Source organism: Nicotiana attenuata, unplaced genomic scaffold, assembly GCF_001879085.1.
Source record: "Nicotiana attenuata strain UT unplaced genomic scaffold, NIATTr2, whole genome shotgun sequence".
Lineage (NCBI taxonomy): Eukaryota > Viridiplantae > Streptophyta > Magnoliopsida > Solanales > Solanaceae > Nicotiana > Nicotiana attenuata.
In genome coordinates, this window is record NW_017671330.1 from 50,632 (window position 1) to 67,188 (window position 16,557).

The window sequence follows — 16,557 nt, forward strand, 5'->3', positions numbered from 1 at the left end:
TCTTCTGCTATTTCGTTTTTTTTTTTTTTTTTTTTTTTTGGGTCAGAATGTTATTCCCTCACATTATTCACAATTTTTAAAACATGAGATGAGTAACTGAATATCATTTCCTTTAAAAAGTTTACCGAAACGCTAGTGCAAGATCACTACTGCTAGTGCTACGGTTAAAGGCTACTGTCACGACCCAAAACTCGACCTGTTGTGATGACGCCTATCGTGGAACGAGGCCAGCTTCAACTCAATAATCCAACAGCGCCAAAAATATTTTAAACAATAAATACGGAAGCGATAAATCATTAAGGAACATTTTGAAAACATAATAAAAATCCAAATTACGATACAACTGCCCAAAATGGGGGTGTCACTGAGTGCATGAGCGTCTAGATGAGAACATAGTCTATTACAATGTTTAAAGGAGCAAACTGAAATACATCTGGCGATAAAGAAGGAGAGTCAAGGTCTGCGATCGCCGTGCAGATACCTCGATAGTCTCCTAAAGCCTGAAGCCTCGATCAAGCGCCTGCCACTGGGACCAAAAGTGCATGAATCTGCACACAAGGTGCAGGGGATAACGTGAGTACACCAACTCAGTAAGTAACGATTTCAAATTGTGGACTGAAAGGTAGTGACGAATTCTACCACAAGAGAAATAAAAGAGAGAAATAAGCAGAAACATAGGCATGCTTTCAATTTAATAGGCATCTGAAACAGTAAAATAGAGCAGATACGAACAAGGTAAAGAATAAAACACTGCTACATCTACATGTCAATGCACATGTTGTATGTGATGCACCATGCTGAGTATCTCATGTGCTCACACTCTTAAATGCTCGTCGACTCAGTACTGTATATGACTCATAGGGCCCAGGGAAGATCCATCCCGGATTATATACATCTCTGACAGCAGTCACTCAGTACCGAGGAAGGCCAAATCCAGTCCTACGGAGAAGATCCATCTGCAGGTAATAATAATAACCTCACAACCACTCGGTACTGTATATGGCTTACACGGCCCAGGAAAGATCCATCCCGCAATATACACATCGCTGATCATCAGTCTCCAGTACCGAGGACATAGGCCAATCTAGCCTCATGGAGAAGATCCATCTCCAAATAATAATATCAACTGCGCTCACTAGGGGTATGTACAAACTCCAGAGGGGCTCCTTCAGCCCAAACGCTATCACGAATCAATACAACCGCTGCAGCGTACAGCCCGATCCCATAACTATCACTCATAATCAGGCTCTCAGCCTCACTCAGTCATCACTCTCCAGTCTCACCCACAAGCTCATAATGCCATAAAACTAGCCCGGAACAATGATATGATGTGCCAATAAATAACAACTGAGACTAAGATATGATATGAAATGCATGAATATGAGAGTACAGAATTTCAATGAAATCTGTGAGATGACAACAAGAAACGACCACTGGGGGTCCCAACAGTATCGGCGTAAAGCCCTAACATGATATCTAGCATGATTTACAGCTCATTTACTTTATCACATGATAGAAACACGGATATCAACAAGAAAGAGTCACTAAATGGTGCCACGGAATGAACCAGGTCACGATTCTCACGGTGCACGCCTGCACGGCCATCACTTGGCATGTGCGTCACCTCAATACTAACCACATAACACGTAGTTCGGGGTTTCGAACCCTCAGAACCAAGTTTGAAAGCGTAACTTACCTCAAATCAAGCAAAATCCTACTCAGCAATGCCCTTGCCTCTCAACTCGGCCTCCGAACGCTCCCAATCTAGCCACAAGCAATACAATACGATCAATATAGGCTAAAGAAATCAATTCCACAAGAAAAATACCAAATCATAGCCAAAATCCGAAATTGGCTCAAATAGGGCCCCTCGGCCCACGTCTCTAAATTCGACAAGAGTCACAAAACCCGAAAGCCTATTCACTTACGAGTCTAACCATAGCAAATTTACCAAAATCCAACCTCATTTGGTCACAAAAACCCCAAAATTCACTCTCCAATTCTCAAGCCCTAATCTCCATAATTTCACCTCAACACCACACAATCTAAGTATGAAAAACAATGGGAAAACAAGATTTATGATCAAAATGAGTACAAGATGCTTACCTCTAAAATCCCCACGAAAATCCTCTTCAAAATCGCCTAAGCCCGAGTCCAAAAGGTTGAAACAAGACTAAAATCCCGAACCCTTGCTTTTAAATATCCTGCCCAGGTTTTCCGCACCTACGGCTCATTTACCGCATCAGCGGAACCGCTTTTGCGGACAAAGTTCCGCTTCTGCGAAAAATCAGTAAAATCCAACCTCCGTTTCTGCGATTAGTTGACCGCATCTGCGATCATCGCAAGTGCGGAAGCCCATCGCACTTGTGGTCCAAACACGCACCTGCGCCCCATAATCTTTTACGACTATCGCAGGTGCGGGAACTTCATCGCACCTGCGCCTTCTGCCCCAGCTCCTCCAATCTCGCATCTGCGATCTCTTGCTCGCTTCTGCGGGCTCGCACCTGCGATGAGACATCCGCAGGTGCGATCATGACACTTGAGTTCAACTTCAACAGCCTTCCAAATTCCAAACTTGTTCCGTTAATCGCCCGAAATCAACCCGAGGCCCTCGGGACCTCAACCAACCATACCAACATATTCCACAACATCGTACGAACTTAGTCAAATCATCAAATCACATCGAACAACATCAAAATCACGAATTACACACGGATTCAAGCCTAAGAACTTCTAAATTTTTTAATTCTTCAAACGATGTCGAAACCTACCAAACCACGTTCGAATGACCTCAAATATTGCACACAAGTTAGAAATGACACCTCGAACTTACTCAACTTTCGGAAATCTAATCCGACCCCGATATCAAAATTTTCACTGCCGGCCAAAATCGCCTAAATTCCAACTTTTGCCAGTTCAAGCCTAATTTTACTACGGACGTCCAAATCACATTCCGGATGCGCTCCTAAGTCCAAAATCACCAAATGGAGCTAACGAAACCATCAAAATTCAAATCCGAGGTCGTTTACACATAAGTCAACATCCAGTCAACTTTTCCAACTTAAACCTTCTCACAAGAGACTAAGTGTCTCAATTCACTCCAAAACCACTCTGGACTCGAACCAACTAACCAGGTAAGTCAAAATACAGCCGAAGAACATAAAAGAAGCAGAAAAAGGGGGAGCGTGCTATAACTCTTGAAACGACCGGCCGGGTCGTTACAGCTACAATATTTTATTTGTTGAAAAACGAGTATTTTTCATTTCAAAGTACTTCATACTTTCGTTCTGAGGTTGACTTAAAATAAGAGTACTTCATATCTACTCTTTCAAAATAAAAAGCAAATCTTGTAACTCTAAGATGCTTACGAATTCTCGTAGAGCATTAGAAATTGCATAGATATTTTGGATATCAGTATAACGTTATTGGTACTCCCTCGGTTCTAATTTATGTGAATTTGTTTGACTGGACACCAAGTTTAAGAAAAAATGAAATTTTGGAAATTTATGATCCTAAACAAGTTAAAAAGGGACCCAAAATATTTGTGTTGCTATAAAAGCTTCCTATTTAGGGTAAAATTGTAAGTTTCAGATTCTATGAGAATATTTTCCTTGGAGCTTGTCGTATGACTCTCGATCAACATTCCGTAATATACAATTTGGAAACTACTTAATCCCAGTAGGCTTATTGTAATTAGTCTAGCTTGAAATTTCTTCCACCTATATGGTAAAACCTAAATTCGTCTCTTGATTATATATGCTTTAATAACCTAATTAAAAATACAAATATATTTGATCAAGCTTTCAAAATCTACTTATTTTAAAAAATATTTTTTGAAAAAGTAGTGTTGAAGGGTAGTAATTTGTAGCTAATCAAGCAAGTGAGCATCATAGGATTCCGTAGGTGTTTAAAAGTCTTGTTTTGATTTGTTGAAGTGTCTGAATGAAACTTTATGGAGTGTAGGGACAGAGATGACAAATCGGAACAATTACAAGTGTCCCCAGGCTATTCTGCCTTACTTGTATTAACGCTTATTTTTTCCATAAAAACTTAGCCAAGTATCATCACAACTATGTAAAATAAGCATGCTTGTTTTTAAAAGAACAAACATTTTTTGTTGCCCAAAAGCCGCGTTAATTGCTCAACAATAGTAGTACACTTAGGCAAGTGGGCAAGGCTAGCTTAGGCGCTACAAATAGTAATGGATGGCCTCTTTCCACTGATCAGTTACATCCTCGTCCTTGCTCCTTATTCAACTACTTTGGTTTCATTACTATAATTACTCCATTAATTATACAGTACTAAGTAGTTGTTGTTTCTTATTTTCATCACCATACATCAAATTGTAGTGAAATGGAGCAACTCATGGGTTCCTCATCGTCTCCCATGGTGGATTCATCACTACCTCAAGGAGACAACCAGTTGCCGTTGGGCCTTCAACATATGCTTCAGTATGTTATCAAAAGCCAGCCAGATTGGTGGGCTTACGCCATTTTTTGGCAAACATCAAGTGACGACGAGGGGAAAGCCTTTTTAGCTTGGGGAGATGGCTATTTTCAAGGGGCCAAAGGAGGTGCAGCTGTTAGCAGCAGCAGCAGCTCAGAGGCGGCACAATCGGAGAGAAAAAAAGTAATCAGAGGAATTCAAGCTCTAATTGATGGAGATAATAATCTAATAGACGACGGTGATGTAACCGACACTGAATGGTTTTACGTGATGTCGTTGGCTCGTTCTTTCTCTGTCGACAATGGATCAGTTCCTGGTAAAGCTTTTAGTAGTGGTAATTTTTTGTGGATTACAGGTGCTGCGCAATTTCAGCTGTACAGTTGCGAAAGGGCTAAAGAAGCTCAGATCCATGGAATTCAGACTCTGCTTTGTATTCCAACTTCAAACGGCGTGCTCGAACTGGGCTCGGCTCACTTAATCAAAGAGAATTTTGACTTAGTTCAACAGGTCAAGTCCCTGTTCCTCTCTAGTCCGCCCATTCAGTTTCTCGAGAAATCCATTTGTTTCGCTGATATTGGTCTAGTCACCGGCTTGCAACAAGATAACGAAGAGAAACTAGAAAACCAACAGCTGGATTCAGATAAAAAAGCAGTAGCAAAGAAGAGAGGGAGAAAGCCTAAAGGCGGGGACAGTAATATAAATATGGTGGCGTTGAACCACGTAGAGGCGGAGAGACAGAGAAGAGAAAAGCTAAACCACCGATTCTACGCGCTACGCTCTGTTGTACCAAACGTATCGAGAATGGACAAAGCTTCATTGCTATCAGACGCAGTGTCCTACATCAATCAACTCAAAGCCAAAGTGGATGAGTTAGAATTACAACTAATTGATCGTAGCAGCAACAACAATAAGAAACAGAAAAGTAATGAATCAGGTGAGAACCAGAGCACCAACACTTCGGTGGACCAAGAATTAAGGCCTAATTCATCTTTAGAGGTTGAGGTAAAGATAGTGGGTCCAGATGCTATGATCAGAGTTCAATCAGAGAACGTTAATTATCCATCAGCAAAACTTATGAGTGCGCTTCGACATCTACAGCTGCAAGTCCACCATGCCAGTATTTCAAGTGTCAATAATCTCATGCTTCATGATGTTGTGGTTAAAGTTCCTCAGGGATTAAGAACTGAAGATGGATTAAGGACTGCTCTTATTACAACATTAGAGAGCAATAGCTAGCTAATTTTGGTAAGTAAGGAATTACACTTTAATTAGCTTCTTATTGCACTTTTGCTTGTGTAAATTAGTCGGTAGGCTTTTAGAATATTTCTATAATTATCATTCAAGAAAAAGGAAAAAATTTACTACTAAATAACCTTGGTCATTCTAATAAGAGTATATAATTTCCATCTTCATCAGCCGTCTTTGTGGTTTATATTACCTGTTTCTATTGTTGTTTTTCATTTTTTTTGAGCCGAGAGTCAAACGGTCTCTACTTCCAAAGGTAAGGGTAATGTAGATTGTTTGTTGCTGTTATCTTCTAAGTCATTTGCTTGTTATTACGTTTACATGCAGGTTGTATACATTGAGACAGTGGCGGATGGAGTATAGAACCACCGGGTTCAACTGAACCCAATACTTTTAACGCGGAGCATAAATTTATGTATAAAAAATCAGTAAAATTACAATAAATAGTAGATACGAACCCATAACTTTAAATGCTAAACCCATAGATCTGAAATCCTAGATCCGCCTCTGCATTGAGATCTCCGAGAGAAATGTTCAACTTAATATTCTGAAAATCCATTGTAGTGAAAATTGGGGTGGGTGGGTGGGTGGGGGGATTAAGTAATTACAACAAAGTTTTGGATCAATATTTTGAGGCTATAACGATATAGCCAAGATAAAATGATAGTTTTGTAACACACAAACACATCCTCTTAATTAAAAGACGCGAAACCTAACCGTACGTCATCATTGTATTATTTCTTATATGTTCAACCAATAATCATAAAGTAAGATTGACGTAGTTGTGAGAGTTAAAAATTGTAGCATACAATAGTACAACACATGTTTCCCGTTTGCCAACTATGAGTTGCTATTTTGGGACGGTGGTAATTACAGAGTATCAGAGAAGTAAAAAGTGCTGCATGCTCTTATTTGGCCTGGCCTGTTTAGTTGATATATGGTGTACCAAAATCACCATACATCAAAATGTAATATGTCACTGTTTCTCACATGTGTTCCTGTTTATTTTGTCGTAAAATATCTAATTTTGTTCCCTCGTTTTACATTTCATGTGGATGACAATTTAGCTCATCCTAGTAAAGGAGAATCATGTTACATCCCAGACCCTACCACTATAAAGACTTGCCCATCCACTTTTCCTTTCTTTAGTATTGTTCTTTTCTGCCTTTTGTATAACATGAAAAAATTATGTGCTTAAACTATGCAAGACGCCAAATTCATTGAACTTATTATTTATGTCTTGTTATAGGCCATATATGTCTTTTATTGTCAATAAATATATCATACTCACCCTAAATAAGTGACTCTTACAAAAATATACAATTTCGCTACTCCCTTTGTTTCAAAAAGATTTACATTATTTTTTTGTTAGTCCATTTAAAAAAGAATGACATCTTTCAATATTTTCTCAATATGAAGCACTTATAGCCACACAAATGCTATTATAGATTTCATATCTTGATGTTATGGTGAGATTAATCTATTCTTACTCAGATATCTTGAGTTCGAGCAATAAAAATAAAAAAAATTCTTATAAAAAGTATTTTCTTCTTTAATGAGTCTCACGCAACATAAATTTGGATATCCCAAGTAGTCGAACCGCAAATGCTGGTGCGGACGGACATTGGATGAAATTTATTTTTATTTTTAATTAAAAAAAAACTTTTACTATAACATTAATTTAGATCTCCATAGCGAGGACAGCCCCCCTCCTTACCTGTCATACCACATTTACACGTGCGTTATTATCCAATTAATATTCGTTTGGCGACTTCAAAACTAACCACACATTTTTAAAAATCCAAGGTACTGGGGGAAGAGGGGCCACCAATAGGAAAAAATAAATTAGTATTTGAACATAAGAATGCGAGCACCACGTAACAAAAATGACTAGTAAAGATTATTTTTCTGGCTTTCAATTATGATAAGGTAATTAAAGATGGAGGTATTCGTTAACTTTCTTTTTGAATTAACATAAAATTAACTACTCTGAAACTTGTGTGAAAGAGGAATTGTATATGTACCTAACTATAACACTAAGAGAACAGTAATTATTTTGCCTATTGGGAGACAAACATTGCCTTTCACTTCCGTTTAAAATCACAACCTTAACAAAAAGTTTCTTCTCTAAAGAATCTGATGCACAGATCGTTTGAAAAGGAAAAGAAAAGGCCAAATCAGAGTGGTCCTACGTACATCCGTTACCTGGTGGACTATGAACAACACATATTTTACTCTCCCTTTATCATATATTTTATTTAAAATAAAACAAAAACACGTGATCCATGGCCATTTTTTATTTTTCATTTTTATTCGCAAAAAGCAATATCCGTACTATCAGGCTTTCACAACACATAGGGAAAAGCTTCCACTAAAGTAACTATATGTGAAAATTTACACATGGACAAACATATATGTCGCTCATGTTTCGATTTTTGCGTCTCTTCCGTTTTGAGTGATAAAACTACGAATTCTGATTAATAATTTGATGAATTAATCCATTGACTCCATCTCTCTTTCAACTTCTTTAACCAGTATCTCTCTGGCTGCATACGATGACAAAGAATATACATACTTTATACCATAAGAGCTACCAAAATAAATAAGCGTTGATGACTTCCTTTTTCTTCATCATTTTTGGTTTGCAATTTTTAGTTTTATGTTTCTAGCACTTGTTTTCTTTATGTCACTAGTAGTGAGGAGAAATTTTTCAAAAAAGTTGGGTTCTCACCTATAGGCAATTAAAATTTGATTGAATTTAAATCCATAAAAAATTTGGATTTAATTTCAATTAAATGTATTTCGGTCCAAATAAATATTATGGGTTAATATATTTGGACTAATGATTCAAATCCAATAAATATGAATTTAATAAATAGGTCCAAATGCGTTGGTCTAAAAGTGATGAATTCACTTCATTAGGCCCAAGATGTCATCTTCCTGGAGGCCAGTTTGGTGCCCCGTGTCAAATGACGTGGCGCGCCAAGTCAAACGCAAGAGTCAATAGGATCATGCCACGTGTCAATGAGAAGGCATGCCAAGTCACATTAGAAGGCCAATGAAGCCGCGCCACGTGTGCAAGTGACATGTTTTGGCCAATCAAATGCGGTCATGTCACACTTCAATTTGATTGGTCGGAAAGAGTTTGTTCTTATCACAACTCCTCCATTCCACAACTAGAAATAGGGGTCTTCATAACCCAGAAAAGACACCAGAAGTTATAACAAGAAGCAAGAAAGAGCCCGTGGATCAAACGCTGCAAATTCCTCCACAAGTTTCAAGCTTCAAAGTAATCAAGTTCAAGCTCAAGAACGAAGAACAAATCAAGTTCAAGCTCAAGACGAATAAAAAATCAAGTTCAAGTTCAAGCAATCAAGCTCAAGAACAAGATTATCGTTCGTGGCAGTTCAAGCTCAAAAACGAAGAAACAAATCAAGTTCAAGCTCAAGACGAATAAAAAATCAAGTTCAAGTTCAAGCAATCAAGGTCAAGCCCAAGAACAAGATCATTGTTCGTGGCAACAACTACATATTCAAGATTAAGCTCGAAGGCCCCTAAATTTATTTACTATTGGAAAGAAGGCTCGGAGGATTCATAAAGATTGTACACTCATATTAGTTGAAATCAAATACTTCGATTGTTGCAAAATATTCAGTCTGATTTTATTTTTTTGACAAAAATTTATTGTCTACAACAGCTTCTATTAAATTCAATTTTTGTATATTTTTAAACATAAATTTATATTGCGCTATTGAATTCATCAAATAAATTTGGTATTATAAAGCTACATCCGCCTTGGTCTACCTGGCTTACAGTTTTTGATTTAGCGTAAACCTTTCTGGGAATAGTGATTAGATCTAGAAAATAATAGAAAGGGCACGTCAAAAGCGATAAAAATTTACTACTCCTTGGTTTCACATTAAAAGAAATATCAGAAAAGAAAAAGTAAGTCAGTGCAAATTTACTAGCGTTTGATGTATTCGCTGCTTATGCTAAGTGAAACCCGACCAACCGATCATTCACCGTACAAATTTGTTGCCACTTTTATGTTGGAGCAGGTAGGTGCTGTTGATAGAGATATAGAGACATCGAGAGATAATGCTGTCCGGAAAAATCTTTAAGGTTATAAGTGGCATTAACGCGAGTTTCAGTATCTCTTTGTTTAAGAGTAAATTCAATTGCCCCAATAAATGGTGTACAAGATACTTTATTCAGCTAAAACTTTTAAAAAAATTGCTTATTTTGAGAGAGTTTCAGAAAAATACTTTTGATAGAGTAACATTTTGTGTTTTGCTAAATTACTTTATATAGAAACACTTCTCTTGATATTAGACAAGCGACTTATATTAGGCCAGTCTTTGCAAAATATGCTTTTGAACGTCCAATTACCAAAAAAGATGTAAATACTCACTGAATAAATTAATGATTTGAAATTTTTATTTTGAGAGTCTTAATTAAGTTTTAAACTTTATTGAATTAAAATATAAGAATGAAAACTACCAAATAAAGAGAGGAAGCAAGTTTGTGAGACTTTGGTCATAGATGTGTTGTTCACTGGCTAGCTTTTGGGAATAGATTGACAAATATAATTTTTTGTAAGGGTACTTTAATCTTTTAGATTTTAAAACAACTTTTGTTTCTGCTTCTAAGATGAAACACCATAAGTTCTCCGAGATAAGCACTTATAAGGATAAAAAGAAGAAAGAAATTCAGAAACTTGGGCACCAAATAACTGGTGAGTAAGAGGAGTTCCTACAAACTGCCTTTAAGATATAATCTATGTTAACTTGCATTACGTTCCAACAAAATCAGATTTAGCATTCTTTAAGAACTACAAATTATCTAACTTGACTAAAGAAGTTTTGCAGAGTAAGCTGAGCATAATCTACATGAAGAGGTAGAGAGATTTTCTTGCAAATTTTTTTTATTTGAAATATATTGTTTATTAATTCTATGGATCGAGCTATGTAAACCCTAGCTGAGGAGAAGAAGGATATGAGCTGAAGCAGAAATGCAGAAACTGATTCTGTTAAAACTGAAAAATGCACTGTACAAACTCCCCCTATTTATAGAACTGACTAACCAACTTTGGATACCTAACTAACTAATATTAGATAAACTAAACTACCCTTAGTTTATTACGCATTAAGTTACCCCTCTTACAACCCCCCCCCCCCCCCTCAAGTTAGGTGGTGTAAACACATCAAACGCACCTAGCTTGGAACTTAAGTACTCATGTTGGATTCCGCTCAATCCATTTGTCAACAAATAAGCCTGTTGTTCTCTTGTTCCAACATACTTGGTCGCAACCAATCCTTCCAATATCTTCTCCCTTATCAAGTGACAGTCTATATCAATATATTTTTTTCGTTCATGAAATACTGGATTTTCAGCAATTTGTATTGTTGCCTTACTGTCACAATGAATGTTCACAGGCAACTGAGCCTCAACTCCTATCTTCTTTATCAGACCAACTAGCCAAACCAACCCAGCAATTGTGGCTGCCAAACTCCTGTATTCTGCTTCAGCAGAACTTCTAGACATTGTTGTTTGCTTCTTAGACTTCCAGGACACTAAAAAACCACCTAGCTTAATCAAGAAACCTGTTACAGATCTACTAAAATGTTGGCACAGTCTGCATCACAGAATGCCTCCAATGTGCCTGTATTTTTGCTGTACATCAATATTACCCTGCCCAGGATGGTTTTTGAAATATTTAACAATCCTTATTGCTGCCTCCATATGTGATCTCTTTGGTTGCTGGAGAAACTGACTTAGCATTTGCACACTGAATGCCAAGTCAAGCCTTGTCACAGTCAAATATAACAACTTGCCTATTAATCTTCGATAGATTCCTAGATTTTGCAGTAGCTCATCTACAGCATTGCTTGAAGTACCCAGGTGATCATCATACTCCCTGGTAGTAAATTTTGCATTTACTTCTAGTGGAGTACCTACAAGCTTTGCTGCTCCAAGGCCAAGTTCATAGATAATCTCTAAAGCATACTTTCTCCGATGCATAAGAATCCCATCTGCAGATTTGGCAAACTCTATTCTTAGAAAGTACTTCAACTCTCCCAAATCTTTCATTTTGAATGTCTGGTGTAGTGTTGTCTTTGTCTCTCCAATTAGACGTAGAGAGGTATGGTGACTAGCATGTCATCTACATACGCTAGCACTATCACTGTGAATTCAACAGTCTTCTTAATGAACAAAGAGTGATCATGGCGGCTCTAAGCAAAGCCAAAGTGATATAGAGCTTCTGTGAGTTTCTCATTCCACTATCTGGGGGGCCTGTTTAAGGCCATATAAGAATTTATGAAGCCCGCACACTGATTTAGACTCCTCCTGGCTTCTGAATCCTGGTGGCAATTGCATATAGATATCATCAAAGAGATCACCCTAAAGAAATGCATTATACACATCCATTTGATGGATGTGCCATTTCTAAGTCGTAACTATAGATAGAACATTCCTAACTGTCATCATTTTCACCACACGTGAAAAGGTTTCTTGATAGTCAATCCCCTCCTTTTGATTGTTCCCTTTATCAACCAACCTAGCCTTGAATGTCTCCACCTCAGCTGATGCCTTGTATTTGACCTTATATACCCATTTACAACCAATTGGAACCTTTCCTTGAATAAGTGAGACAATGTCCCAAGTGTGAATGATTTCCAGTCCTTCAATCTTTGCTTTCATATCATTTATCCACCTAGGATCTTGATTGGCTTCAACATATGTAGCAGGTTCTACAATAGAGGAGAAGGCTGCAAGGTAAGCTTGGTATTGAGGAGACAAGCCACTGTAGGAGACATAGTTTGCAATTGCATATGGTACAGACTCATGTACATTCAGTGACACAAAGTCCTTCATCCAAATAGGAGGATTATTTGGTCTAGAGGATTTTCTAACTTCTTCTTCTATATCTAAGGGGATAGATGGAAATTATTGAGTTAATGGAACCTGCACTTGACCCTGATCAGAACTTTCTCAAGTTGAATGAGCTAAGATTTATTCTCCTTCACTCTCACCTGCAGCACCATTGTCATGAACACCCTCATTTGTATCTCTATGCACATCTCCTATATCTGAGTGTGTCAACACAGCCTCATGCTCACTGTTGTGTCCCATATCAGAAATAGTTGGGACCCCTGACAGTTCAGTATAGTCTGCAGGAACATCTGACTGTAGGAAGATTGGTAAATATTTATTTCTTGTATGTTTAAAAGGAAAGACAGTATCTTTGAAAACAACATCCTTGTTGACAAAGAAAGAATGATTAGTTAGGTTTAAAAGCACATAGCCTTTCTGAGTTACAACATATCCCATCAATACTGCTGGTATAGCTCTTGACATGAACTTGTCCTTCTCTTGAACTGCTTTGGCATAACATAAGCATCCTAGTACTTTTATATGTTGTAGTGAAAGTTTTTTGTTGTGCAGCTTCTGCAAGGGTGACACCCCATTAATAACTAAAGAAGGCATCTTGTTGATTATGTGTACTGCAACTAGTACACAGTGTCCCAGTATTTCAGGGGTATGTGAGCTTGAAATCTCATTGCTCTAGCCACCTCTGTAATATGTCTGTGCTTCCTCTCATCTACACTATTTTGCTGAGTGGTATATACATAGGTTCTCTGATAATCATTTCAAGATTGCATAAATAGATCACTGTAGGTTGAATTCACAAATTCCAATCCATTGTCTGTCCTGATAATCTTGACACATTTGTCATGTTGTGTTTTTACATAATACAGAAAGAACTTCAAGACCACACATACATCTGACTTATAATTTATCAAAATAACCATGTCATTCTAGAGAAGTCATCCACCAAAGTTAGGAAGTATTATTTCCATCAAATGTAGGTACTCTATAAGGACCCTATACATTTGCATGTATCAAATTAAAATATTCTGTGCTTTTAATGCTACTGCTAGGAAAGGGAAGTCTAGTATGTTTAGCTAATTCACGTACATGGCAATTGTCCACAGCTGTGACACAATTCTAAGTTTTAACAGGGAACAATTTCTTTAATACTATAGAAGATACATGCCCTAGTCTCTTATGCCACAAGTCAATATCCTGCTTATCTTTAAGTTCTGTAGTGTCCATTAGTGTTATTTCTGGATTGCTCTTATTTGTGTAAGGGATCAACATATAGAGGCCGCCATGTTCCTTACCAATATTCTTCACCCTCCCACTGTAGAGATCTTGAAATAGGCAAAAATCGGGATAAAGAACAACACAACACTGTAAGTCTTTGATTGCATTGGATACTGAGAGTAGATTATATCTAATCGTGGGACATGTAGGACATTTTTTGCTATACTTCTTGCTGATATTGGGCTAGTACCCATGTGTGAAACATAAACTACATCTCCATTTGGCATATGCACCTTCTTAGGATTACTAGGTTTGATCTCTTATGATTTAGATAACAACTTTAAATCAGACACCATATGATTTGTAGCCCCTGTATCAATCGTTCATTATGGAGACTAATCACGCCCAGCTCTAGTCCTAAAAAGGATAAGCGGTCGCTGCAAATATAATTCGGTCTATAAGTCCGGAGTCGAATCCCACAGAGAACTAAGGCTTAGCTATATCTGCTTAATATCACTAAGAAGACAAGTTTGAATAATTTTCTAAATTATAAAGATTGAGATTTATATTTCTAACTAATTAACTAGCAAACACTGCAAAACGGTAAAATTATCAACTAACGAGACAAAGGGTTGGAGACTAAATTAAGGAGGTCTAGAGTTATGATTATCCCAATTGTCGGAATCCTTCTAGCTATGTTCCCTACAATTTTGCCAATGTATTCTCTACTGATCTTGAGCACTTTAGGTGCCGTAATTCTCTCTCGAGCAACTACAATAATTTACTAGACATATTCTCTCGAACTACGCTAGTTGGCTTTATCTAACCGCTCATTATGACCACGTCAAGGCTTTATTATTTCTAAACCTGCCTTTAAACCGCTGTATTGATTTCTCACATATGTTAGGAGTGACGTTGTTCAACAACCACCTAAGTATGTATCATTTCTCAAGCAACACATAATAAATAGGCACAATCAATCGATGGCCATTATGAACTGAAATAAACACGTAGCTGAACAAATAGAAAAGTTCAAAGGCTAAATTATATTAAAACCTAACAAGAATTCATCCTACAAAAGGTTCAATCAAAACTCTAGATAACAAATTAGCTATTCATAATAGTATGTAAAACTACAATACTAAAAGTCATAACCAATAATGAAAATAGGAAGAAGGAAGTGAAAAACTCGTAGAAAAATTCTCCGCCTTGCTCCTAGTGTGTTCTTGCCTCCTTAGGTCAAATCTCCGGTCTCCTTGGCCTCCTTAGGTCTAAATTGTGTCAAAATCGTGTCCAACCTCCTCAAAATAGCGTTATTCCATGTATATATACCAAGTAGGGTCAGGCCCAAATAATTATACCTTCTCATACGCGAAAAAGGATAATTTTTCAGGTCTGGACGCTCGCGGTCGCGGTCCGGGCGCGGTATTTTCCCAGTGCACTGCCTCAGTCCGCGTCCAGGTCCGCTGTCGCGGTTTCGACTAAGTTTTTCACCATGTTCCGTTTGGAATTTTGAAAAACGTAAAACATAAAAGTTGTAGCCCTTTGAGTTAGAGTGTAATAATCGACTAAAATACGTAATTATATCCTATCATCAGAGACATATTACTTACTAATAAAACACTACTAGTACCTATAGTGTATGCCATATTTGCTGAGGGAGCAGTTAGAGAACTTTTGTTCAGCATTTGTAAGATATGTTCATATTGTTCCTTAGTAAATGTACATGTTACTGGTTGTCTTCCTGATGGACAGTCTCTTGAGGTTGAGGGCTGCCTCTGCATTTGTACTCTAGGCTGAGCTAAAGTCTGCATTTGTTGAGTCTGATTCTGCACCTACATTACTGGTTGTACCTGAGTATAGAAGGTATGTTTTGGATCTTCAATACAAACATTATAAGTAGCAGCTCCTCCTTTCTTCTTAGACTTGAAACATTGTGGATAACCAATAATCTTCCAGCAATTCTCCTTGTTATTCTCATTCTTCTTACAGAAGTCACAATAGTCACTGTAGGTTTTCTTCTACTTAGAGTAATTTCCAGACTGTTGAGAATTGTTTGGATGAAAGTTATTAGGCTGAAAGCTGTATTGGAAACCATTGGATTTGGATTAATACAGAGCAGTTGACTCATTGTTGACACCCAATTTTTCCCTACATATATTTTTCAATATGCAAAATACTTTCAAAACAACATATATATGCATATATAAGTATATCCAAGTGTTTTATTATTTTTCACAATTTTCAAAGATTTAAATCGATTTGTTTTTCCCTTTTGTTATTTATAAAATCTCAATAATTACTTCCAAAACTATCATTTTGGTAATTTACCTATTGTATTCTCATGTTTATGTTAAAATATAGCCAAGGGAATTTTTATACATTTTTTACAAATTTATTTAGTATTTTTAAAGCTAAATTGCATATAATTGCAATATTAGCTTCTTTTAAAATTTAGTTGCATTTACGTTCGCAAGATTAGGTCCGGTACTTTTAAATAACTAATTATGTACTATAAATTCTTTTGGTACCTTTAATTTATTTACAGAAATTATTTTATTATTTTTATAAATTAAAATAGGGAAAAGTGGCTATTTAAATTATAGCCAGATTGGCGTTTCAATTACAGCCTAAATTAAACTCAACCCAGCCCAATTTCTTTCTAAATTACCCGACCCAGGCCCCAAATACACCTACCCGACCCAGAACTAATTAAATCATGGCCGTTGATCTGAAAGATCAACGGCCCGTATTGAT

The 16,557-nt window shown here is 37.1% G+C and overlaps 2 protein-coding genes across 2 annotated transcripts; one reads left to right on the forward strand and one right to left on the reverse strand.

Annotated features, from left to right (window-relative positions):
- The first annotated feature begins 4,086 nt into the window (after positions 1–4,086).
- On the forward strand, positions 4,087–6,260 carry LOC109207604 (transcription factor MYC4). The gene is made up of 2 exons (XM_019370546.1): positions 4,087–5,691; positions 6,019–6,260. Exon 1 carries the CDS (start codon positions 4,354–4,356, stop codon positions 5,680–5,682), a length of 1,329 nt encoding a protein of 442 aa, XP_019226091.1. The 5' UTR covers positions 4,087–4,353; the 3' UTR covers positions 5,683–5,691; positions 6,019–6,260.
- Positions 6,261–11,331: 5,071 nt separating this feature from the next.
- Positions 11,332–11,781, reverse strand: LOC109207599 (uncharacterized mitochondrial protein AtMg00810-like). Its single transcript, XM_019370542.1, has one exon. The coding sequence runs from the start codon at positions 11,779–11,781 to the stop codon at positions 11,332–11,334; it is 450 nt and encodes a 149-aa protein (XP_019226087.1).
- Between the last annotated feature and the right edge of the window lie 4,776 nt (positions 11,782–16,557).

Bases quoted from the DNA above. Each gene is read 5' to 3' on its own strand.
- LOC109207604 (XM_019370546.1), top strand. From the start codon at position 4,354: ATGGAGCAACTCATGGGTTCCTCATCGTCTCCCATGGTGGATTCATCA.
- LOC109207599 (XM_019370542.1), bottom strand. From the start codon at position 11,781: ATGAAAGATTTGGGAGAGTTGAAGTACTTTCTAAGAATAGAGTTTGCC.